General features: G+C 40.6%; 1 protein-coding gene across 1 annotated transcript in view; it reads right to left on the bottom strand.

Annotated features, from left to right (window-relative positions):
• Window positions 1-4,912: 4,912 nt before the first annotated feature.
• Window positions 4,913-27,843, bottom strand: part of LOC119656328 (xanthine dehydrogenase) — a 65,334-nt gene continuing 42,403 nt past the window's right edge. Inside the window, exons 3-7 of the mRNA XM_038062791.1 lie at window positions 12,330-13,845; window positions 12,004-12,272; window positions 5,410-6,283; window positions 5,078-5,245; window positions 4,913-5,011 (exon numbers count right to left, since the gene is read on the bottom strand). Coding sequence (XP_037918719.1) covers window positions 4,961-5,011; window positions 5,078-5,245; window positions 5,410-6,283; window positions 12,004-12,272; window positions 12,330-13,845 — 2,878 coding nt within the window. The 3' untranslated portion in view covers window positions 4,913-4,960. The remainder of the gene's footprint in view (window positions 5,012-5,077; window positions 5,246-5,409; window positions 6,284-12,003; window positions 12,273-12,329; window positions 13,846-27,843) is intronic.

Raw genomic sequence — 27,843 nt, 5'->3', positions numbered from 1 at the left:
CCTACATCCGTAAAATATAGGTTCTAATACGGAACATCATATTGGGAAGGGTGGTGGAAATCGCATTAGTGTTAACAACGTTATGGTAAGTTTAGGTTTCCTTTTTCGTATCAAATTACTACTTCCTAGGAGATAAAGTGTCACTATCACATCGAGTTGAATACACCCGATAACGCATATACACTACGAGCTATGTACAAATGTTCCCGAATATTCGTCCACAAAAAATCAACAAAACCTTTTATGTGTGATGTGCCGAGATTCCGGTTTCATTAAAAATGAAATCGACCGCGTTTTTGAAATTGCAAGTCTAGTGTCCGGATACCTTTTCAAATCTCGCTGGCGGCAATGGGGTTTGTATTGTGATTTGACGTCGGATACCAGTCGACTCAGCTGTGAATGAGTACCTGAGTCAAATCAGGGTAATAATCTCGGGCGAGCGTAATGCTGACCACATTGCCTCCTACAGTGTTCTGTAGTGTACCGTTAAGGTCTTGAATGAAGTGCTCTAACACACTTCAAGCCCCTGATCCAATATGGATTGTTGTGCCAACGATTATTATTATTATTATTAAGTCTACAATATGCCCCTTATCAATGTGGTGAGACGTGCCATCAGTCTGCACATGTAGTGCTAAATTAAGGACATATAACTTGGCCGGGAGATGTCAGATCGACATTGGACAGCCATTTTGAAAAATTCACTTTAATTTTGGGTTGCTCCAAAGTAAATGAAGTTATTTTTGTTTGGGAACTGAAGGTGGATAGTCGGTATCCACTTGATGGCAGACCGGATCAATTGGGAAGAAAATCCTCATTTTTGCAACATCCAAGTTTTTTTAAAGGACTGAAGCTTCCATCTCATCAGATGCTCAACACCTATTTTCCAAACAAAAATTTCACTTCGCCGCCACTAAATAACTAGGACATGGAATGTTACTGGGGACTAAACTCATAGTAACCAGGCCAGGTGCATGAAAATTTAGAGAAACAAAACTCTAAAACCGGCAGTTTGAACATTTTAAGAGGCACCCTATTCCGCAGTGCTTGCGATCAATATATGCCAGAACGGTATGGACCGTGCCTAAGTAGATCGTTATAGGGGCGATACCACAAAGTTCGTGGCTAAGCCCTATGCTTCTACATCAGCGGCTTTGTGGACGACTTGCCTTGGTTTCGTGATTGTTAAAGGTTAGCACTAAGAGGATATTCAGGCCCGCGCGGCAGAGATAGTATATAAGAATGATAATGTGCAGGATGGGAAAGCAATGGTGAAAGGGTGATATAGATCCCAGGGCGAAAATTGGATTGGTTCCCACCATGGATCATAAAACCTGAAAAACGCCTGCTGAACCAATGCTTACAGCTCTACCTCCACCTACACATGATGATCACTTGGAGATCTTTCTAAGTCTCTCTGCCCTAAAAATGGGGCAAATTGTACCAAGTTGTCCTCCAGGTTGAGAATTGGGTAGGGTTGACAAATCTACATGGAAAACAACTTGTTACGAAGCCACGAAAAGATCCTTCCTCCTGATGAATCATATAACCGACTACCAGCAACGGAGCGAATAAAGAAAAAATGAGCCCTGCTATTATCGGCTTTGGAAATATAAGCAAATGGCTGTGCACCTTACAGCTGAAAGGTAAATTTCGAAATGTAAACTTCATTTACCTCGTTCACGTGCCTTCAGAGGAGATTGCAAAGTCGGAAAAGGATTCTTTCTACGAAGAAATAGAAACCTCAAAGCCTGCCCCAGGTGTGATATCAAAAGTATACTTGGGGATTTTAACGACCAAGTATTCAGGCGATGCGCCGGCTCCCATAACTTACATAAAAACATCTAACATAACCGACCGAGGATTATTCAATCAGCAATGTTTCACGAAATGGCTGTTGGAAATACTTAGTTTACGCGGAAAGCGGTTCATCAAAAGCGTGGGCCTCTGAAGGAGGACACTTTCAACAAAATTGAACACATGTTGATTGAACACCGCTACCTTTCAGCTTTAATGAATGCCAGAGCATATAGCATATATATATATATCATACCAAAGAGGTTTGACTCCAGGCAAATCAGCAACAGATCGAATTTTCTTTGTGTGACAAACGTTGAAATAAGTGTTGAAATATGATCATCAGTTGCCCCATCACCTAATGGATTTCATGGATTGTACACAGCCATGAGAAAATTGAGTGCCCCGAATAAACTGATGACTATGACAATTGATGATTACTTACGTCGAAACACACCAATGTTCGAAGCTAAATAAAAACAACAAGTTAACTCTCAAAATCATTCAACATCCATAACGATCGAAGCCAAGGGGATCCCCTATCATGCATCCCTTTTAACCTAGCAAAATGATCTATGATGCTGATATAAATGCGACAGACACCATTCTCTTCAAATTCACCCAACTACTGGCCTATGCCGACGTTAATGACGTTTTGGGAAGAACAACGCGAGACGTATAATCTACCTTCATTCAAATCGAATAGGTCGCACTCGACGCAAGAACTTGGGTTGTACATTAATGAAGGCAATACGAAATACAGCGTAAGCATCAAGAACGGAAGAAACAACATCCAATACCACCGGTGAACTGAGGACGATAACGATAGGAGAATATAACTTTGAAATCGTTAATAATTTCTCAAATCTATGGTCGAAAACCATGCACGGTAATTAGCAACCAACAATTTAGACCTGCCTGAAATGCAGCGATGGCGTAGGTCAGGACGCCAGACAGCTTTTAGAGACATCGAATTGGAAGATTTCGGCGCAAAACCGGGATGTCTGAAATTTATTACTAAGGCGGTCCTCTACCAGATATCGCTTGCTGAGCCAATGATGATGGGAAAGTCTCGACTGTCCTGGATACGACAGCATATCATAAGGTCCAGAGCATGTGGTTTCCACTGTGTTAAAGTTGCGAACTAAGGAAGAATTCTGAATGAGAGCATAATTGGGGAGATGCTTAAATTTGGTTTGAAATTACCTCAAAAAGGGCAAGGATGAGGAAAGCTGAATAAACCACTGTGGACTTAAGGGTAAGTGTACCCCGCGATGTATTGTCATATGATAGTCCGCTATGGCCAGGACTGGGGAGAATGGAGTGGTTCTCATTGTGAGGGAATCTCGCACACGACCGCCAAGCTGGATGCGGACATGTCTCTTTTAAATTTTTACTCCTCCCTGTAACCATAAAAAAATAGACAAATTTAGCCGTAATATTCGGTAAGAATTTAGTTTAGATGAGTATCTAGACCAAGCCATTTACAAATTACACAGATTTTATGACAGAATACACTGCAAAAATGTCAAAGCCAAATTAGTGTTCCTTTAGATTTTATGAGTGTAGAACTGATTATCGGGTTCAGGCTCAGACTCGAACGCCCAGAAGGTAAAAACCAATGAAATTCGAACTTCAATTTCAATTTTAATGTTATGTATTCAATTACGGCTGTAAAACAACGATATATCGGAGTGGAAAGTACTGAATCATACCATGAAAAATTTCGTCCCTAGCATAGACATTATCCAATAACCATTCTCGTAGCGAAAAGGAAGTGTACTTCCTGCTGCAAGCCACCTATGGCCGCGTTTTGTAATAAAGTAGGACACAACATATTAAAGTATCTTTCTTTCTTCCCTGATGCTCTAGCCAATAGATATCAATTTACTCACTCTTGTCGTTTTTAAGCCCCAAGTTAACTGACTCACACCACCGTGCATGGATGTCGTGAGTTTTAGCCTCTGTATTAGCTTACCTGTAAGCATACTGCTTTCTAATAAACCCAAACAGGTTCCATTTACTTTTGCCAAACTATAGAACTGAATACCAAAAGTCTAAAATTTGTATCGGAAGCGCTTTTACAAAGGCAGGCTGCTTTCTCGATTCGTACCAGCTTCCGCAGGAGGTCGTTCCACATTATTTCCAGCTTAGTTTGTTATTTTATACCTTTTATGACGTGATGGGCTGCATTCACCGAAACCGCTACTTTGTTTTTACAATTTTACGAAAATTTCGGCTTATTTCACGAAGTGGCGACTGGCAACGCAGAGCGTTACCAATTCATCTGCCATTCACAAAAGGTGATATAGCCAAATATTAACTTTGTTTCGGTTTCTTTTGCAAAGTATTGAAAAGTATGAATTTAACAAAAAAAAGTACTGACAATTGAGAAAGACATTGAGGTACTCATGAACTTCAAAAGGTACTAAATTTAGTACTTTTGGTACGAACACTGATTTTATGGCCTTCAGCGGACCAATTAAAGTAATCAAAATCTCAAAGTTGTTCGAAATATGACTAGTATGAGGTCCAAATTTGATTCCAATTAATTCCTTCAACTAAAAAATCCCCAAAAGTACGTGAAAATAAGCCTTCTTATGTGCTTTTTCCCCTTAAGGCTAAACAACTAACAACTCCATAATTATCTTAATATTATATTACCAATATATGTATGCTTCATTTTGATTTATTTTTTACTTTGTATAAAACAAAACGGGCAAGGAAGCGGAAGCAATCAGACGCCTTCAAAAAAATTGCCTTGAAGCAAGCTTCCAGCATCGAAAATCAAAGTCGACTCATCAAACATTTGATCGGGATAATTGAAACTGGAACTAGGTGAGTAATCTTATCACTGCATAACCAAGAAGTGTCCTAGATTTTCTTAATTTGTAGCAAAAAGATGGAAGATAGCTTGCCAGAATCACCGGGAAGTGAACCCGTAGGTAAAGGTAATCAATCTATCAGACAAACCTAAAAGTTAGCCTTTTTGTATTGGAAAGGTCTAGATTCATTGCCACACTTTGATTTCAGAACAACAAATCGAATCCTCGAAGTGCAACTATCACAAAATGTCCATTTGGAGGAAATTATTTTGTTGTTATTTTTAATTTTCAATCTAAAGTATAACGTAAAAAAGTATTGTGTAAATTATTTCACAAAATTAAGGCATAACATTCCATGGCACATATGATCCAACTGGTTCTTCTTGTATCTGTGGAAAGACAATTTCATTTATAATTAGTTAATTTATCCCGAAAAATATATTTCATATTCTTACCATCTTAGTGAATTGGTCCTCACATGCCATACGGATTCGGGCTGATGTCGCTGGGGATATTAGATTGAAATGCGGGTCTAAGTTGCGTTCCCTCCGGGCACTTTCGATCGCATGTTTAATAGCGAAGAAAACTGATGCAGCCAAAAATAGAGGGGGCTCACCAACAGCCTAAACATTTTAATTATTCAAAAATCGGTTAATAGATAATAGATAATGGCGTGGCCTTTGTAAAAGACCCATTTAGCTATGGTGCAGTTAATCTGTATTGTGAATCCAAGGTAGTTCACCGTTTTGCATCGTAGCCAACAGGTTCTTAGGCGAGGTCACCTTACCTTTGAAGAATATACAGCCCTTGGATTAGGCGATCCTGTCAATAGACTAACATTGAATTCCGCCGGAATATCCGCAAATCCTGGGAGCTTATAAACTCCTGGTCCTCGTGAGAACATCGTTCCGTTTGGCGAGTATATCATCTCTTCTAATGTAAACAGACCATATCCTTGCATAAAAGCACCTTCAATCTGGCCAATATCTATGGCAGGATTTAAACTAGATCCAACATCCATAACAATATCAGTCCGTAACACCTGGTGGTCACCGGTTAAACAATCGATTTCGACAACAGAGCATCCAACGCCGTTAGTGAAATAGTCAAACGGTTTGCCAGAGTAAATGCTTGGATCCCAACCGAGGTTTGGAGTTGCATAGAAGCCAGTAGCCGATAAACTAACCCGACCGTAGTAGGCCTTGTGAATTAACATCTTCCAGTCATCGTCAGGGTTTGCTTCCTTAATTGGTTTAAGTCGTTCGTTCAAAGTCTGGCATGCATGCATTACGGCCATTCCATTGATATCTGAGCTCACACTAGCTGCTGTCGGGGATGTGTTGGGCACTTTGTCAGTGGACGTTTCGGAAATATGAATTAGATCAGCAGGAATTTGAAGTGTTCGCGATGCAACCTGAATCATTTTGGTATGAAGTCCTTGTCCCATTTCCACTCCACCATGTGTCAAAAGGACCGTGCCATCGTAATAGATATTGACTAATGCACCAGCTTGATTGAGATGTGGAGCGGTAAATGCAATTCCGAATTTCGTAGATACTATGGAAATGCCCCGTTTTCGCCATCGATTTGATTTATTAAATTCTTCGACATCTTTCCGCTGATTATGAAAATCAGATTGTTTAAGGCATTCTTCCCAACATCTAGAAGAAATATGAATGTGTTAATGTGTTTACCTTCCGGAATAAAAAGATAAAAAGATGTTTAAAAAGGAAAATGACATGAACGATAGGCAAACCTAATGGAGCTGCAATAACTTGCAGCCTGTGAAATTGGTAGTACCCACGGATATGTGTATATACATATTTTCGTTATGTAATATATATTTTGATAATTAGAGAAAATAAATACAAGTCGAAGTTTCTATCACGTTTCTATCCTGAATCTTTTAGCAAGAAACAATAACCTTCCGTTGAGGTAGTAGACATACTAAAGTAGACTTTAGTATGTGTGAAGGTTTTGGGAGTAAAGATAGCGAACATTGACTGGAGGAGAAGTACCCAAACCGAGCAAACCCATCGATGACGACAGTATCAACAAATTCGGTAAAATTAATCAAATCAATTTTTTGACCCAAGTTTTTCATACGCTCACCGGAAAAGTTTGAGGACCAATTTAGATTGTTCATGCAACTGCCTGGAGACCATTTAAATAATACTCCAGAAATAAATGCGAATGAACCAAAAAGCGCTAGGCTGCTACGGAGTTTCGAAAACAATTCCAAATGAAAATGGTTTAGAAATTATACTAATTCAAACCTTGCGCAAAGTCAGTCATTGAAAATAACAGGAAAAATTGTCCCAGCCACTTTTTTTTTTTATTTCTCTAAAAGCAACTCATGCCTACAAGTCTCGAATAAATCTTCAGATTTGATCAAGTTATTGAAGCTAAACCTCTCAGAATTCGAATCATGCACGGACTGGAGTCAAAGGTTGAGACTGATGAAAGCAATGGGAGTTGCTTTTAAAGCCTCATCAGGGGCTCAAGCCCTACAGCCAGTCATGGATGAAACCATAAGGGAATTCCTCAAAGCCTAGTAGCATAAGTCACAAAGAAGTGATATTGGTATCAGGAAAGCTTCCCACCACGTAGTGTTCGCGTCTTTGCGACAGGTGCAGTCTTTCATTTGCCTCTTCCATGACCGGTCAAACGGGAACATTGACCTTGCACTTAAACTTGAGTAGTTCATATATTTCGCAATGCGAGAGCGGCTAATCGATGGACAGCGGATGGACTTTGGACGGGGAGGTGAGTGGCTAGTGCGTCGCCGATGAATCTTAATTTGGCAAAATATAAATTGTGATGTGTCTTTAGTAAACATTTATAGTGGGGTGATTCACCTTTTTTGAAAATTGACAAATAGAGAGAAAATATTCAGGCGGAGTGCCAGTCATTGTAGAAAAGGTCCCGGAAGCGAAAATTGGTGAGTTAGATATGAAAAAGTATTTGGTTCCCTCTGATTTGACTGCTGGACAATTCTATTTTCTTCTAATACGTAAACGTATTCATTTACGTCCAGAGGATCCTGTTTTTCTTCGTGAGTGATGTCGTTCCTCTGACATCGATGACATTGGGAGCGTTGTACCGGATGTGGCGGCAGCTTCAGCGTTTGGATTGGTGCCAGATCGGGGGAGTCCAGAAGATGTTAAGCGGACGACGAAGTGTGGTAAATCCCCGTTAGGTTCTTTCCAAGTTGCAACTTTGGAGGCAACCAACATGCTCATGAAGTCTAAAACTGTTGAACGTTTACGGAGTCGCTCGGTTTTCTTATCTGAACGACTAACGATAGATGCTCTGCACACGTCAGTTGATTCCAGAGTTTTAATCATATCTTAGTTAGTTAGTATCTCAGAACAAGTTCCGCTTTCTTCCACTTGAAACTTATCAACTAATTTGCAAATAAGGATTTATTAATGAAGAATTTTATGGGTTGATCAAGTGGGTAGTCAGATTATTGAGGCAATGCTAAATACATTTTGATGCTGATGTCAATTAATTATTGAAGAAAAGTTACAACGGAAATAATATTTTTCTTTTTCTTCATGTGCTCTTTGGCGAAAGAGTAAAGGGCTTAGGATTTTGTAAAGTGAACTTCACCTTTGGAGCTCAAAAGGAAGGCCAGAATACGTGTGTTTTTTTTTGTTTTCTTCGAATTTTATTTTTTTTTATCATTTTCATTTATTATTTGTTCATCCAATATCCTTCTAAATTCCTGGATTTTGGTTTTGTTTATTATTTTCTCTTTTTCTTTTTTCACATTTCCTATATTTTATTATTTTACAATTTTATATTTTCTTTTGTTCTTTACGATTCTATTATTTTTTTGAATAATTTTGAAATGAATATTTAAAAAATACACATTATGATGAATTATATTTTAACATTTCTGATTTAAGGACTTTCTTTTCCCCTACTCCTTGTGAAAACTGGACACATCAGCAGACACTACATACACATTTAAGACAATATCGCCGACTTGTGTAAAGTAGGTTAATGGATCTGAAAGAATACTTAATATGGGACGCTGTCCTGAAACACCTAGAAGTAGGAAGCATCTGCAAAATCATGTAATTTTTAGGCTTGAAGACACAATTATTCTTTTAGGACACAGGGCGTACGTAAAATTATAATATTAAAAGATTGATCATTGTTTGAAAAGGTAGTTTTGGGGAAAGTTCCTTGTTTCTTTTAGGAACTCGGTCGTCATTAGACATATTTGTGAGCTAGGGTACAGGTATGCAAGCAGTTGTCGCCCGGACATTTTAGTTGACCTGATTGTAGGTAATGACGTACAGTTAATATTTGCTGTGCTCTTTTGGCTCTCTAATAACATTTTATTATATATACTGGACATCGTGATCGTTATCGAGTGCGATTTTTGACTCTAAGTGGGAATTTGAAGGCTTTGCTATTTGTTGTAGTTTAGCGGCTTCAGTAATTTCACTTAGCCAGCGTCTGATTCTTTGTTATTTTTGGTGCTAACGTTGTCACTATATACAGGGACTCCCACTTTCTTCTAATATGAACTATCTTGGTGTAATCCTTGAACTGAAGTAAAATTGGAGACCAAATAAAATTGCAGGCATAGATTTATACGTTTCATTCATGCAAAAAACAACTAGGAACACACACAAAAATAGTTATGATTCTGTTATGTGACGACGCAGGAGTTAAAGAACTGTGGATGTAGGCACTCCTGGGTCTATGTGATTTTCCTCAAGAGTACTCCTCATCACCAACGGCGCAACAACCGGTATCCGGTCTAGCCCTACCTTAATACGGAACTCCAGACATCCCGATTTTGTGTCGAGGTCCATCAATTCGAAAGTTGTCGAGCGGGCTGTCCTACGACATCTGCCTCGTCTTCTTTTTCTACCATAGATATTGCCCTTATAGACTGCTCGGGCTTGATCACTCTCATTCATACGGTTTAATTGACCACCCCCGCAACCTATTGAGCCGGGTTTTATCCACAACCTGACGGTCATGGTATCGCTCATTAATTTCGCCGTTATGTAGGCTACTGAATCGTCCATTCTCATGTGGGAAGCCAAAAGTTCTTCGGAGGATTCTTCTCTCGAACGCGGCTAAGAGTTCGTAATTTTTCTTACTAAGAACTCAAGTCTCCGAGTAATACATAAGGATTGGTAAGACAGTTGTCTTGTACAGTAAGATTTTTGACCCTATAGTGAGACGTTTCGAGCGGAACAGTTTTTGTAAGCTGAAATAGGCTCCAATAGCAAGGCCTTCTGACCATTGCAGCGTCCCACAGTGCTAGCTAAGCTTGGGAATGTAGGAGCCACTGTTGGATACAAAATTCCCTCTTACTTCATTTTTAGAATTATATGTGCCCTGTACCCGATTTGAGGCACTGCGTTTGCGCTTAAAATACAAAAGGGATGTTGGGCGACATTACGCCAACGCCAACATTAAAAAGGGAATTCGCGGGCGTGAAGCCGCAATCTGAATGCTGAAATCGAGTGGAAAGATAGTATCATCAATCGATGTTTCTCCTACCTCGAATTTAGTAAGATGCGGTCTTTGTGGTCTCCACCCTCTCGTGATATCTTCAGGGAACTCATTGTCACCCCCAGTAGTCAATTTCTTCAGACGGCGTCAAGGAAATCCAGCTTGAAACAGGTGGCAATTGTCCTTCGAGCGTTCCCAGTGAACTGGCATAAGGCCATCATTGAGAAGTGAAGACCTCACCGCAATGTTTCAGCGAACTGCCCACCTCTAGTCGGATTCTCTATCTGCTCCACAATTTTCGTCCACCTCCCCGTAAAACTCCCCAAAGATCTTTGAAGGTGCGTGTTTTCTCTAGATTAGTTCCGAGGGATCCAACTTTAACACTGAATATGAAAAACGCGTTCGCAGAGCTACCTTGAGGTCTTCCCAGTGAGAAACAGCAAAACGGGATGGGCAAGGGTTTCGAAAAACCGCTCGGTTGGTATAGCTCGCCGGAGAATCTGATATTCACACAGAGAAACCAGGAAAACTGAGTTAGCCAATTCCCCTTACACTCACTTCTGAACTTTGAGGGCGAAACGTGTCGACGATATGTCCTCTCCGGAGAACTGTAAGTCCTTAAGCCGGACCATGGGTGTTGAGATGTGCATAAGGATTCCTAAGGAGAAACTCATCTACGATTTCGTGCGCTTGGTTAATATAAATAGGATGGTGGCTGTGTTTTAGGTTTTGCAACTGAAATGGGCAAAAACCGAGAGGTCGTGGACTGTAGTAGAAAAAATTCATCCCAATAGGTCCGGGCCGTCATTAGCGTGGAGTAGTGCTGGAATCAAGTCTTGTCAATCTTATTTTTTTTGAGAGATCAGTTCCTCGTGTACATTTGATTTAGATAAATGTCGAACCCAGGTCATCTGCAAAGGACATCATGGGCTGCATGCTGGTGCATTAGTGACAGACACATCCAATCCAATCTATCTTATAATCGAAATCTCTACAAGTACCTAGGTATTCTGCAAGGAATTAGTGATTTGCAAGATGCCGTGCTGTCCGAGATCTGAAGCTGGTACTGAAATCACATCTCTCGGGGAAGAGCAACAAAAGCGCACGGAATGTGTTCGCTCTGCTTTCACTGGAATATGCACTTGAAATATTGCTGTGGACGAAGACCAATCTGGAAAATCTCTAACGACGGATAGGCGCCACTATGCACAAATCTCAAATGCATCATCCAAATTCGGCCGTGGTCATCCGTTCCTGCGTCGTGACATTGGAGGCAGGTTTGGCGCTACGGCAAAACATAATCACTCGTTCAGTCGACTCGCTACGCGCTTATTTTTATAGTAGGGAGCAGGCGATCCTCGCATGTGGTTGTTTGTAAGACAAATTGCTGGCTATGAAGGATTGATCTTTCAATTCTCTATGTGGGGTGAAGCCGTGCCAGGAGGTTCTCGATGAATGGAAGTTGAAGGCAATGTGCAGTAAAGACCTGAGTGGTCCATAGTAGAATGCGCGGTTCGGAATTAGGGACGTTGGACAATCACATTTCTAGCTCCATTGTGATGGCGCGATGGCATGATGTTTATATATCATCGAGCATCAAATCAGATATCAGAAGGATGAATTGAATATGAAACGAGATTGACAGTGATTATAAAAATCACTCGGCGTCCTCATCATTTGGCAGTAAAGAGCCCTCTAAAAAAAGTAGTTTTGAGCTTCACTTTTTGAAGCCCTGCCCCTCGATATAGTAATACGACAATTGGATTGCAACTATAAATTCACAGACAACTTATTAAAAATCAAAAATAATGGTGCGACTTGAATATTAGCATGGTATATAGTTTAGAATGATATCCTTAACTATAGTAAATGGTCAAAGTACAAAGTACATTACCGTCGAATATTCGAATTCTCTATGATTTGATTGTAATGCGTCCGATCGCCTTCTTTGTACAGATTCTTAGCAACCACATCAACATAATCCAATCCTGTTACTCGTGCGACATCGCGTGCAAGATGCTCACCCAAAAACATTCCCTGGGGTCCTCCAAATCCTCGGAATGCTGTATTCGATGGGAGATTAGTGCGGCATACCCAACCTTTCACTCTACAATTAGGTATGTAGCAAGCATTTTCGAAATGAAACATAGCTCGATCTAAAACCTGAAATTTAAAGCACATTAATAAAGACAAGGAGTCTGCAGTCGGATAAAAAGTTACCGAAAATGATAAGTCCATCGAATAGCCGGCATTATTGTAACATTCTAGTTCGCACCCCGTTATCATACCATCCTTAGTGCAAGCCACTTTATATTTGAAGTAGAAGGGGTGCCTCGTGCCAGTTATCAACATATCTTCATTACGATCCAACATAATACGAACTGGCCTCTTAAGTTTATAAGCAGCGAAGGCTGCAGGCAATGACACTAAAATTCCTCTGGACTCTTTTCCACCAAATCCTCCACCTAATCGTTTGACTCTGACTGTGATCTTGGATGACGGCATATTCAAGGTATGTGCAGTAAGCTTTTGAACCTCAGAAGGATGCTGTGATGAGCAGAAAATCTCTAATTCGTCACTATCTTTGGGAACAGCAAGAGCAGCGTGGGTTTCCAAGTAAAAGTGCTCTTGACCGCCCATACGGCATTCATTCTCCACTATATAATCTGCTTTTGCAAAAGCTTCGTCTACGTTCCCTCGTTCAATGGTTTTGGGGTATCCAGGGAAAAAAGATTTATGTTTAATAGCATCCTCGATAGTCACAATTATCGGTGAAAGTTCTTGGTATTCGATTTTCACCATTCTCGCGGCTTCTTGTGCTAAAGTTTGGTTTTCAGCAACTATTGCTCCTATCGTCTGACCTTGCGAGAAAACGGTGTCTTTGATAAACACTTCCTCATCGTGGATGACACTTCCAACCTGATTTTCAAAGTCGCCGATATCTTCTCTTGAGTAAAATGCATGTACGCCTTCCATCTGCAAAGCCTTTGAAGCATCTATAGATAACATTTTTGCGTGTGCCTTTGTACTTAGCACCAATCCCAAGTACAATTCATTTTCAAACTTCGGCATGTCATCGCAGTAAACGGCTTCCCCGGTAGCTTGTTTATATGCAGACGCATGCACCTTGGAGAATCCGACAGGATCACCTTCAAATTTAGTATCGGTACGTTTTTCATGAAGTTGCATACTTTTCGGTATTTTAGTGTGGAACAGATCTGCTCCACTCCGTTCACTCGGTTTCACGTTATCAACCAAATTAGGACCCAGCTGTTGACTGATAGCCAAGTATGCTTTGAAGAATAAGCTTATGGTTAGGGACCTTCTGTACGTAATCATTCCTCCAGGAGCACTTGCTGACAAGGGGAGTTCATCTAATAATTTATGGCTGATGAGTTCTACTAGTTTTTCGTCCCATGGCATTCCTTTCATGATTTCACTAGTTTTCGGAGCTAACACAGTGGTAGGAGCCATACCTCCGAAAGCCATGGAACAGGACTCGACTAGGTTTGTCCCAACTTTAAAGCGAATATCAAAGGCTGCATTAACAATAGCTATGTCGTCATCTCTGCGCTTTGCTTGCTTATAGGCAATGAAATATTGATTTTGACGTGTTTTTGGGAGAAAGATGGACACGAGAATCTCATCTGGTTCAATTATATTTCTTCGGTAACCGGTAAAGAATCCTTTTCCCATGTGAACTTTGCGATGACCTCGAGAGCTGGCAACTTCTAACCTGAAAATAACAAGTTGATGGAAATTAGATGCCATTAAAATTTATTTCATGTGTAAAACAAAGCCATATTAAAATCAATTCAGCAACTGCCATTCTCTCTGTCAGTAGATGCGCAATTTATTTAGAAATTATTAAATCTATTGTCCTCTAAATAAATTTAAAGGAGCCAAATGGTTGGAGTTTTATAACAAGCCTCAATTAACAAACAACTATTGTAATGTAATTTTAGGGGAAATTAGGGACTTTATATATGATAAACACCATTTTCAGGAAGTAGTATCCGATGATAGAGTAACACTCATGATCTAAAAACCAATTTCAGACACGATATTGACTGCAAAATTTCAATCCAGACCAAGGAACACCTACAGAAGAGCGTTGACGAAATCACTTTCAGTAGTGAATGGCGTGCGCAATTACTCACAAAGATTTGATTTGGACCTATATCAATACATAGTCTGTTTTTACCTTCGCCATCAGATGTCCCAGAAGAATTCCGTAAAATCCGCGTAAATACCTGGAGTACCGCCCCTCATTGCGAATAGCCTTGCGTGCCTACTGCGGTCACTAGACGCATGGGCCATAAAATACCACTATACTATTGTTGAACTGCCTTATGAATGCGTTCCGCAACTGTTCTTTGTGATCGACGCAGTGTCGTTCTGTCGCCCTCAATAGTTCTGAGTGTTGGTGAACGATCAAAGGTTGGTCAACTATCAAAGGTTGGTCAACTATCAAAGGCGCCGTAATGGAGGCAAAGATGTTGCATTTAATCAGTGGCGTAGCACGCCATAATCACATTTAAAATGAGGAAGTTGGCGATCAACGTGAGGTTGCACGGATCATGGAAAAATGGAGAGATAAGCAGCTTCAATGGAATGAATCTGTAATTCTCGCTGACGAGAACTCGCTTACTAAAAAGGACTTGAGATGGCGACCAAAACAACGCTGGCTTGGTACGTTAGATGGTGATTTGAAAGTGTCTCACCAACATTTAGATCAGGTGTACGAATGATCAAAACGGCGCAATTGATGAAAACGAACCGACGCCCTTCTGAGCCGGACAAAAGTTAAAGAAGAGGAAGAAGATATTAGTGGAACTCGAGAGAAATCTTGACAACCCGCAGGGCGAGGGGAGGGGGTTGGAGAACGCCAGCCTCTCAATCTCTTAGCTCCGGATTTAAATCGAAGTCGTCATAAATATCGTATCCGACTTTGTGTTTGTACCGCTGCTGTGAGCATACCACTTAAACAATGATAATGAAACTGAATCAGTTTCACTTAAAATGAAAATGAGAGGGGCGGGGTGAAAATACAGTTACAGAAAGAAACTACTCTACAAAGGATTGAACAGGGAACATACATACCCATGGAACTACATATCGATACTACAACAAAGAAAATAAAACAATAAATAGTGTTCTAAGAATGGATGGATGACGGCGTGGGGCATCCACGCAGTCACATTGTGTTTCAGTTCCACTATCATCAAAATTAGCGATTGCAAAAGATAAGCTCACAGCAGCAAGATAAACACAGACACCCATGATGCCTGAGATTTGAACTCAGAGCAACGAAATAGGGAGGCTAACGTTCTATGGCTATGTCATCAGCCTGTAGATCACAGTGAAAAAATACGCTAGGTTTAAATTTCAGCCCGCGTACTATTCATTGTCATCAAATTTAACTAAAGATTCAGTCCAGTAAGTTTCTAGCCTGAAAAATCATGATATTTCTGCCTCATCAGGAGTGGAACCGAGCTTTAACAACGCTAAATACAGGTTCGCCGCTTTCCAAAAATTTAAATTCAGGACAAGTTGGTGTTAAGAAAATATACCGTTTTACTTTCCAAAAGAAAGTCCTAAAATCCTAGAAACGGAGTTTAAACACTATAAAAAGGCAAATCGGATGCACGATATATGCGACAAGCAGAAACCAAATGGATCACTCAAAGACTGCGCTCTATACGATAACTTTTAAAGTATTTGATTTTTACAGATATCATTTCATTGTATCAAAAAGAACTTGTTGATCCTGTTTTCTCATCGAAAGCGCTCACTCAATGCAAGACGCAGTTCACTAAACCATTGCATTTTATTGTCGCTTAATAATGCTTTCTCAGTTGAAAAGTTTTATTTCATCCGTTATGAGAAGACAGAACGTGTTCAGTTAAGATAAAATACTCGTAAAAATATTAATAAGATTTACGGTTTTCAGTTCTTCGGATATATTTATATTTAATGTCTACCTAACCAGCAATTTATTTCGGTACGTCAACTTAAATTTTGGGTTATCGGCAATTTACGCAAATGTTATTGTAACATTTTTCTGCTAAAAGCACTTCGAGTAAGTATTTCTTTATAATAAAATAAGAAGGTATAATAAAGATAATTGTCATTCAACCAACAAACTGGTTTTGAATGATCTATTCAGCCCGCTATATTTGTGTTCTCCCACGAAGAAATCTGTGAAAAACATGCTCTCCACTTCAGTGGAATGTGATGATATGTGATATCAAATTTGTTAGGAGCAACAGGAGAGATTTTCCACTCTTTACTCCTGGGAAGACAACTGTATTGCGACCCAGATGGCCAAAAGTATTCTCAGCAACTTACAGCGAACAATAAGGACCTACCAACCACTAGTGAGATTTGAACCGCAACATTCGGTACAACAGCTCACTGCTCTAACCATTGATCTATACGGACATAATTTTAATCTGCCGAACATAAAACCGTTTTATTGATCAGCGAAAGAAAAAAAGGACAAAACAGTTAAATTAAAGTTGCAGAACTAATAACTTGCTCATAACTTGGCAGAAATAATCGACAAAAAACCTATTGAGTGTATCCCAACCAAAATATCTTCTAGTAGTTTCAATTTTTCGATTCTAACCAAGCCTTAAGAAAAAAAACACTCCAAAACCACCCCCAGTTCTCCCCTCCCCTTACCCCGTAGGACCACCTTTGGGTATTACATCACGAGGCGTAGTTAGCTTACTTTAGTAAGGTCTCCTTCCTTCTATCCGCGGCGATCGTAACGCCATCTTCTTCAGCTCTTCCGCTTTTCACACTTTACTTTGGGTCGTTTCAATATTCGGCTATATTCCGTTGACGATCACAACAAGAGTTCTCCAACTTAAAACAACCGTTTTACATCATTCACTTATTTTCTGAGAATATGAACCTCAATGCAGTTGAAAATAATCAAATAAAAGGGTTTGCAGGTCTTCATTTTTTTGCAATTTTGTAACGAATTTGAGCTTTCCCGCAAATGTCAAAAACGGATATGAAGACGAAGCATAATTACGAACCAAATATAGTTACAGCAAAATAATATAAATTCGCTCGTACAAGGGACTAACGCCAAGTATACACTAACTATGAATACACTATTTACATAACGCTATCAGATTTCTTAAGGATATAAAGGGACTAAGTCTTGGGTGGTCTATCCTAAGCGTGTACTCGATAATCACTCGCGCTTCGCTTTGAAATTTTTGCAGCGTATTCTGTGATACCTATGCTAACGACCTATGCAATAAAAAAATATCGATTCTGAAAAACTACTAACGTTGTTTCCCCCCTTAAAATGCTCCTTTCTTTCAGAAGCCTCGCCCATTGTAAGAATATGCGCTAGATACTCCGCGAACCAAGCTTTAACAGCACTGATTGTTTCGCATGAATATCACTCAACATTTTCGAGATTCTTTGTAACCACAACCAGAATAACCTACCATCATGACCTTCTCCGGAACGAGAAGATTAAGTGCATCACTGTACATGATGATCCACAGTAGTTGGCCTAGTAGGGTACCCTGCAGGACAACCGCGGAGAGTCCTGGAGTCCATTATCGATCGTTCTCATAAGTAGCTGCCCACAATGTCAACAAGATAAATGGAAACAGCAATCGTCACCAGGGACTTCTGTATACAGCTCAGGATCACTACACCATATTTGCTGGCACAACCCATTCTATGAAATGCATCTTCGGCCAAGCTAATAAGTAATTGGATGGCATCAATGGCTGATCTGGAACCCATACTGTCGATTTGAAAGACCTCTTTGACTTTCAACGACCGCGAGCAATCTCTTATAGGTCTCTCGGACCAGCATTTTGCCCATTGTGAATAGAAGAAATATGAAATTATATAATGGCCTGCTACCTATTACCGAGGTTTGCCACCCGTTCTGCATGAAATGCAATAATTTGGCTTCCAACAACTTTGTTAATAACAGTTGCATTGCCTTCAAACTTGTGTCCTATATTATCAGCTACACTGTTGCCAAATCGAGGATGAACTTAAGGGAGGTTTTCGCTTACATTATTTGTGCAGATATCGGAACGGGGTGAATTTTGATGTCTAGATTTTGTACAGATGCATACCTGTGACTTTTTTAGATTTTTCGGTTGGATAGGTTCTGAGAACGAGACCTATTTCACTTTTTGGGGAACACGTTTTGAGCGCTATCTCCCCTGTTTCATTTAAGATCATCAGAAATTAGATCAATTTCGGAAAGTACTAATTGAGCTAGAATGTATTGGAAGTAACTGTTTAAACTCAACACAAAATGGCGCCACTCGCTGCGTGTAAAGGGACACACAGACCACATGTTCTCACAAAATTTCGTGACGACTGGTTTACCCGTTTCCAAGTAAATTGGCTGTGACAGATAGACATCGAACCGATTTTTAAAACCTTAAAAATCACAAAAATCCAGGAAGATTAATTAATTCTAACAGCTTCCCCATATTAAAATCCCAGGGAATGGGATAAATTTCGGCCCTGAAATGGTTGAAATTTCTACCCCCTCTCCCTAAATTTTACATTACATTTCGTTACATTTCTTCACAAGTAATTATAGCCAGCATCACTTTCCTTAAAAGCTATTCATCAGACAAAAGTTAAGTATTTCCTTATTTTATGCTTTTTTGTTTCCAAAGGTTTAGACTACCAAATTAGACTCTGATATTGCCTATTTTATGGTTTTAATACACAACAATATACTTTATTGTTTGTAGACTTATCCGCCATGTGAGCTGCGATAAACTTGTGAGAAATGTAATTGTTATGAATGAATAAATAGTTTTATGAGCATTTTACAACTGGTTTATGATTGTGAGATATAATACCATTCATTCAACCGAACCAAACTATGCACAAAAAACATAATTATGAGCATTCAAAAATACGCTCGATAACTTCGATTACGGAAATCTGAGGGTCTCACACAGCTTTGAGTGAATAATTTTCTGAGCTTTACCTAACAAAAATCGTTTCAAGCACGACACTATCAACTGCAGTAATAATAAGGTTCGTATTAAAAAGCAAAACAGCCCGAAAAGGTACCTGCTTCATAGTAACTCTCTATAAAGTGGACGAAGGCAAAATTACAGACGGGACGTCCCAAGTTTTTGAATGGCGTACATCTTCCAGGAGCCAATTTTTTGGGGGCTTTAGGACTCGATGGATTGGTGGATTTTCTCAGCCGTTCCGCGGGGACTTGGCGGCTCTGAAATCACCATCTGGCGTATAAAGCCGTCGGTTGGATATATTCGGGCCAATCTTACCTAGTGAATTTTCGTCAGCGCCAAATACATGACCATACCATCGAAGACGCATATCTAACAACTTTTCCACAATCAGTCTGACCGCATATATAATATAGCGGATATCCTCATTTTGGACGTGATAATAACTTGCTACGAGATTGATCCGACGTAACATCTTCATCTTTACTACGGCAAGGCAACATTCATTGCCTCTGGTAGTCCGTCAGCATTCGAAATAATTGAGGGCGACAGGGGATAGGGTAGCTAGGTAGCCAGTTGTGGAATGCCACTTCATTCCAATTGCGTTGATGCATTAAACAAATGATATCATTAATCCAAGAGCCAGTAATAGTGGCTGCTTCATTAGGATCAGTCGTTAAAAACCTTGTTTTATTCAGAAACAATTCTGTGCGCCGGACGAGGTGAAGATTCCATGTTTGGACAATTTGCTCGAGGACAGCGAGGTCATACTGTACCAATCCCCCCAAAAATCAGTTACGTATACAGCTTGTTTGAGCTCTATAGTATATCTAGATTCAAAGCAGTGAAACTACTCTGGGTGATCACATACCTTTGCAAATGAAGGTTAAATTCCTTCTACGTCGGGACTGGAACTATCAGGGTCAGCAGTATTGGAAAATACTGTTATCAATCACTAGGGAAAGCTTTTTGTAAACATAAGTTTTAGAGAATAAACGCCAGTAGATACATACATCAAACTTTTTGTCAGAACTAAACGAACATATATTTATAAACTTGTTATTTCAATAAAAGCTTAGCCCAGGAGTACCACTGTTGATTCAAAGGCACCTTGGTGCCATTTTATGATTAATTAAATAAATATTTGTTTATTACGTTCAGCTCTGGCATATTGTGCATGCAGTCATATTGTGCTCTGCGAATTATATAAAGGAGCACTTAACATCTGCGAGCCTCTTCGGTCACGTTGCTCCCAGGGTAGAGGTGAGGCAGCGTCTGGCGATTTGCCTTTGTCCTGGTAAGAAATCGTAAAGCCATCATCGCATAGCAATATTTTCGTTTTTTTCTGAAATTGTGGTCTAAGCCCACTTTTATTAATATAACAAACAAATATATTGTTTGTAGGAGATCTGCGGAAATATTGGTCATTTGAATCACACGCACTTTTGACTGGTGCGTGGTGGAAAAGGAGATTTTCACTAAGTGAATAAGATGAAGATAGTTTTCGAACCGAAATTTGTCAAAACTACTTTCTTTTTATCACTCAATGTGTCTTTTAGAGATCAAGGGAGAGGAAACAGGAGGAGGTTATATGTTTAATATCTATATAGTTAAAAAAGCCCACAGACCCTCTTCCCGCCCAACCGGACCGAGGGGCGACCAACCTAAGGATGGGCTGAAGGCAACATCCAAAGGCCCGCATCACAGCGATGATGCGTTTTAACGCAAAGTATGTGCGACCATGCGAAAATGTATTACTACATCCCGATTGTCGCAAACACTTCAGCCAATGACGCGGAGGTTCTACACTACAGAGACATGGATCTTATATGGAAGACAGTGCGGATCAAGACTGAAACCCATTAGGTCAGATTGTTACCGACAGGACTCTTCGGACTATAGCACAGGTTGCAAGGATAACCGCTTTTTGCATCTCCATGTATAGCCCAGCCCTAAGATCGAGCGTTTTCAGCTTTCAGCTTTATGTAAGTTCTGCGGGACTAATCCCGTCGCTGAAATTACCACTGGGGCTACTTCGATTTTTTGCAGTCTCCAAGTCTGCTTCATATCGTCTGCCAATAGTGTGATCCCACAGTAGTTTGACCCGATCATTTTCCAAGATTCTCTGCGGAGTATACTTATAGTAAGGATGGTAGGTTGCCACTAAGTTATACTTCAACGCAAGGTTTTGATGGAGAATCTTGCAGACGGAGTTATGACGATTGGTGTGCTCGGTACTGCTCAACATCCTGCACGCACATGTTATGTGCTGGATGGTCTCCTCTTCGCAGTTGCATAACCTACAACTGGAATTGGTGATTGAGGAGTCGTGAAGAATGTACCGTTTATAATTTTTTGTTGGGAGCGAAGCATCCTGAATTGAAGTTAGGAATGCTTCGGTCTCATAGAAAAGTACACCATTTATCAACCATTTGTTGGAGGCTTCGATGTCAATGCCTGACAACAACAAATTTTTGATATGACCTCCGTGAATGGGTTTCTCTTTCCACATGTCGATCTTCTGTTGGACTGAAGTAACATTCGACATGGGATCCCATTCTCTGCTTCTCAAGTTCAAAGGAGATAATTTATTATCTGCCATGACGGTAGCCTGATGTATTTGGGTAGAGGATTCTTTCTCATAGAAAAACCCACGAAGAGAATGTACTTGATTGTAGTGAAACGTTTTTAAATCAAGTACCCCCCTTCCTCCCTGATGACGTGGGATAGTGATCCTCAATTTTTCAGCAGCTCTATTGTGCATGTTGTTGTTTGCAAGACTACCCTTACCCGTCTATTGACAGATTCTAAATCGGTATTACTCCACTGTATCACACCGAAAGTCTATAGAAGGACGGGAATGGTGAAGGTGTTGATTCCCATGATTTTATTTTTCCCGTACAGCTCAGTTTTAACAAGATTCAGACGCAGTTCAAATTCCCCCAGCAACTTAGATTTGATTACTGCCACAGCAGGTGTTGTTGCTTGCAATATGCCGAGGTATTTGTAGACGTCGTCCGAATCCATACCCTCAATTCGGATGTTATTTTGGCTGTATCCTTCGTTGTCGGTGTGTTTTCCCCGAACAATTGTTTTTATGCGACATTTTTCCAAACCCAACTGCATGCCGATATCCCTGCTGAACTGGATGGTGATGTCCAGCAAGGAGCGAAGTTGGTTCTCGTCTTTGGCATACAATTTGATGTCGTCAATGTACATTAAATGGCTCAATGCACATTTCGACAATATGCCATGCTTGACTTGGAACCCGTATTTGCTTTCATGCAAAAGATGGGATAGCGGATTCAAAGCCAAACAAAACCACAGTGGGCTTAGAGAGTCGCCTTCGAAAATGCCTCTCCTGATGTTTGCGAAGATACCGATAGCTTCGTGCTCCAATTCTTCATTACAATTCTCAGTAGAAGAACAACATTCGGGTTGATTTTATACAAGCGTAACACTTGTAGTAACCACGAATGTGATATGGAGTCAAAGGCTGATTTATAATCGATGTAGGCTGTCGAGATGTTTCGTTTTTGGTGGACAGCCTGCTTTACAGCTACCGTATCGATTATAAGCTGTTCTTTGCAGCCTCGGGAGCCTTTTGCGCATCCTTTTTGCTCCTCAGCTATCAATTTATGAACATCAAGATGTTTTGAGATGTTCGCGCACAGAACTGAAGTGAAGACCTTGTAGATGGTAGGAAGACAAGTAATTGGTCGACATTTTGAAGGGCAAGAGACACCCTGTTCCTTGGGGATGAGGAAAGTTATCCCCTTGGTGAAAAATGGTGGAACTAAATCAGGATCGGCAATCATCTGATTAAATTGATTTGCCAATATCCTGTGAGTGCTCTTGAACCGCTTCAGCCAGAAGTTGTGAATCTTGTCAACTCCTGGCGCCTTCCAGTTACCTGCCTTGTCAAGGACTGCTTTAACGTCGACTTCAGTTACGTCAGGCATGGTCATTTCGGGGAGGGCCTCGCATGAACGCATAAGGTGTGGGAGCCACGCTGCTTCTAAATTGCAACGACTGGATTCGCTCCAAACACTTCTCCAGAAGTCTTCTGCCTGATCCAGATTGAGGTTACTTTCCCTACCTGAGTTGATGAGATTTTTGTAGAATCCTCGTTGGTTCTGGAAGAACAAGGTGTTGTCTGTCCTTCGCTGAAAGCTTTTCTGATACCTACGGATGCGATTGGAGCATACCGCAAGTTTCTGTTTCAGCACCTCGACGATTTCTTCGATTGGCATATCATTGGACAGATGGTAGTTTCCAATGATGTTCGCAACGCATCTGTGCACTCTTGGTGATGGATTTCCAAGGAGTGCTTGCGTCACACGACCAATCTCCTTTCTCAACTTTTCGACTCTTTTGTTGAGTCGAAACACCCAGAACGGTAAAGTCCTTCTGCGCATACCTCTGTTATTCGCTCTAAGATGTTGGTTATGGAGACGAATAACCGTGGCAGCTGCAACGTAGATCAGGCTGTGAACCTCTGTAGCAGTAATCTCGCTAGCCAAACGATCAGCCAAAATTCTGTCAACGGCAGCAATGATGTTAGTAGTTGCCGAAGTAAACTTCAGTTTAGGGATCCTTGGCCTAGCGTCTGGGAGAATCTCAGCATACTCTGTGAATGCGACTTGGAATGCGGTCAAAGCCTCATTATAAATTGGGTCGACATCCCCAGTTACTAAGCTTCTCCTGACTACTGGATTCATGGAGTGCCTTACAGGTGGAGTACTTGTGTTACTCCTTTGACTAGTCCGGTAATTTGATGACTCCAGCCCGAGCTCAAGTGAAACCTCTTGGAAGATTTGTTGCCTAGTTGGTAAGGCAACTCGGTTGTTATTCACTATCACTCGGTACTGGTTGACGACGTTCTGTTCCGGAACATGACTTAGCTCCGGAAATCGGGTTATGAACGCGTCATGTAGTCGATGTCTGTACCCTGATGGATTCCGTTCCAAATCCGTGACACGGTAATAGGCGCGGACGATAAATTCGTTGAGTTGGTTCGTCCAAACCATACGACGCCTAGGTCTCCCGTCCCTGGTGGTTGACGGCATAACCGCCAAAACATCCAAGGGCGAAGAGCCGCTCTGATGTTGTTGAACGACCCTTAACCGTGTTGGGTACTGTCTTCGTGTCCCTGGGGTCCCGTTAAGAGAATTTAAATTATTTTCCCCAATTTTGTTCCCACGAGTATTGGGGAAGCAGTCAACCCTGCAACAGAGCCCCAATGTTGCAATGCCCCATGGTTACCTCCAAAGGTAGGGAAGGTATTTGGAAGGGAGCCGCTGAAATACAGTGTAACGTCACTGCAATTCATCCGATAGGCGCGTCGATCCCTTCACCCCGGATTACGGATTTGTTAAGGAGGTTTACTCCCCCTGAACGGGAAGAATCGGTAAGGGAGGACGAACACAAAGGGAAACGTTCTGCTTGTCCGCGGCTACTTATTTACAAGATTAACTTTCGATATTCGTAGCTGACCCGGTGGGTCATGTCATTATCCGCAACCCATGACACGCGCCTGGTCGCATGCAGCTCTGCGTTTGCAACTCAGGTGAGGATAAACCTGGTACAAAGTTGCCCCCATTCTTCCCCTAAGGGGCCGTTCTACGGTTGATATGATAGCAAAGGTTGTAAATCTAGTTTAGAATTGGATGGCCTTCGCCAAGTGCTGCATAGCGGTGACACTGGATGGCAAAAACTCCTTTAAGTCAACCAAACAGCTAGTTTCGGTAGGTTCCCCTCTCTTCTCCTTTATGAAACATAATGTATGATTGTATGATGTATGTATGATTGAGAGTTCGAAGTTCGCGTACTGGATGGAGGAACCTGGTTGCCATTTATCCTTTGGTGGGATGCAGCGTACTCTGATAATACGACGCAGACAGTTGTTGACTAAGGCTTGGAGCATTTGCGTGACAGTGGGGTTAATTTTTTATGTGTTACCTCCTATAGCAACACAAGGAGAATATTAGCACAGAACAGCCTCAACTTGATTTTTGTGATGAGATAGAAAGCGGATCTGGTAATGTGTCGGGCAACATCCAGTTCCATGCTTCGCCTTCGATGTTCGATCTATTAATGTAAATGGGGAGAGTCCTATGATTCGTCAGACAGAGAATCTTGCTTTAGTTGGTGTTTGTTTTGATGATGATCTAGATGTCATCGTCCGTTGAACTCCTCCAAGTCCTCCGAAAAAGACTCCCCTTTGGACCTCAAAATCCTCTGAGATTTTGCCTGGGGGCAGCCGTGCTATTTTGTGTCATCATATGTCGCTCTAATAATAGATATTAGTTTCTCCGGAACGGCCCTCCTGCGAAGAGCCCGCTATCGTCATTCACAACGGTCAATATAGCTATCAACCTCTTTTGCTCGTCGATCTGCCTGCATGATTCTGCAGTCAGCTAGATCTAATGACGCACCTTCGGGGCGCGACCAACGACCAGTGTAGCACCCGATAAAAGAGCATTTCTGATGGCAGCCCAATGCTTATCGATATTCTCAGTCGATTTACTCAGTATATCTCCAATCAGCGAGATAGCTCTCCACTGAGGAACCATCGGATAGTGATCCTTTTCGAGGTCGATGTCTGCGCTATAATTGCTCGTAGAAACCATCCTTTTCCACTCTGTTGGTGCACAGTACTGTATAATTGGGATATTCCTTAACCTGGACCGAAGTCGTGCAGTCAGAAGTCTGTCCGAAACCAGCTCCCAGTTCAAGAGAACGCGCGTTAACATAGCCGTCAGATACAATCCGACACCGGATTCGCGCCAACTATAACTCAGCTTTCCAGAATACAAAAGCAGTACTGTGCACAATTCCACCATCTTACTTCGCTTGAGCCCAGAATGTCCAGCTTATATCGTTTGAATTCGCGCCCGAGTTGGAGAAAGCAGATCGTCGCTACCGTTGTCGAGAGCATGCACACATTCCAGAAACCAATCACAGTCCGTTTCCGATAGCCAGAGTCGTCCGAAGCGTTGTTGACGTTTCGGTAACACTAGGGTTTGAAAATTTGTGAGTTGCTAGCTCGCAAATTTCTATCTCATTTAGTCGCCTCTTAGGACAAGCAGGGAAGACTTTGAGTGTATTTTTGAGCCCTAACTCACAGAGCAGATGAAGGAATAGTGGTCATTTTTGTGGTTATAGTCGTAAAACATGCTAAAAATAAAAATGTTAAAGGGCGCTTGGATTATGTCTAGAAGAAGGAATTACGCCTGATATCGGACAACCGCTGACTACTCCCAAGCGAAATGATAAAATATATTTTAAGATAATCATTGTCCAACAATAGAAACCTGCACTAGAAGATTCTTTGCGTGAGGAAGAGAGGACGGGGAAGTCAATCTGATGTCGAAGAAAACTGCAAAAAAGGGAGTAAGGGAGAATGGGGAAACCGAAATCACCGAAAAGTCAACTATTATATGGGGCATTTGCTTGATGATTCTGTTTCACACAAAATCTTAAAAAGATATGTGTGATGTGAAGTACGTTTGTCTGGTTCACTTTTACAAATTTTACAAACGAAGAATGACGTTTGAATTGAATCTTAATGAAATTTTATTTTCCCTAAATTTTCTTTCAGTTTCGAAACAAATAGACTTGCAAATTGCTTTTTTATTTCCAAATTAATAAAATACAAACTATCAAACAATGATTAGATTGCAATTCAAAATATTCCTTGATATATTTATGTATTTCCAAACTCCAACCCCGCCGTTCATATGAGTTCACCGTATATGATAATGGCGTCATACACGTCTTAGAGTGCAATAAATTCAGGTGAAATACACAATTTTGACCTTCTATAGCTTTGTTAATAATAGTTAGAATATTGTCAAACTTTCTAAGACCACCAATTTTGTACTTCTAGGATGACCTTAAGGAGGTTTTTCGGGTAAATTTCTAAAATATGATAATATATGTTTATTCAATTTCTTTAAGCAGATGTCGGAATCGAATGTGTTTTGAGGCCTAGAGTTCGTATGGCTGCACCATTGTGACATTTTACAGATTTTTCAATAGGATATGCTCTGAGAACAAGACTTGCTACACTTTTTGGAGCACACATGTTGAGCCCCCACTCCCCTATGTTTCAATCGATATCAAAAATATCATCATTTCCGAAAAGTTCTAATTAAGCTATTTCATTAAAATCACATACGCCTTACACAGGGAGGCTCCCTTAAACTTAATAGAAAATGGCGCCACTTGCAATATGTAAAGGAGTAAACACCACATGTTCTCACCAAATTTCGTGACAATTGCTATTTCCGAGTAAACCAGGTGTGACAGACAGACATCAAATCGATTCTAATAAGGTTTTGTTTCACATAAAACCTCAAAAGTAACTACAATTTTGGCAAGGTATAAAAAAACTCCCGCCCATAACGGTATTTGTAATTAGAAGAATATTTTCAATATTTTTTATTTGCTTATGAATATAGTATATAACAAACTGTGCAAATGATTTTAACTTTCTAAATTACTGTTTATGAATTTCTTATTCAGATACTTGTTAGTTTTTCCTGAAGCTCTTTCATTAATTTTACAGCTCAACCAGCCACCATATTTGAATGAAGCACGTCAAGCCCACAGCGTTCTTTTGCCCAGTAAATGGTAAAAGATTTCAAATCCTTTGCGCAATTTAATTTGGTTATAACAGCATGTAATTTATCATATATGTCCTATGAATGGTGCTAATTTGAAAATACTGCCTTTGCCCA

This window comes from Hermetia illucens, chromosome 1 (genome assembly GCF_905115235.1).
Source record: "Hermetia illucens chromosome 1, iHerIll2.2.curated.20191125, whole genome shotgun sequence".
Lineage (NCBI taxonomy): Eukaryota > Metazoa > Arthropoda > Insecta > Diptera > Stratiomyidae > Hermetia > Hermetia illucens.
Note: the sequence above shows the minus strand (reverse complement) of the source record. Positions and strands in the feature narration are given on the sequence as shown.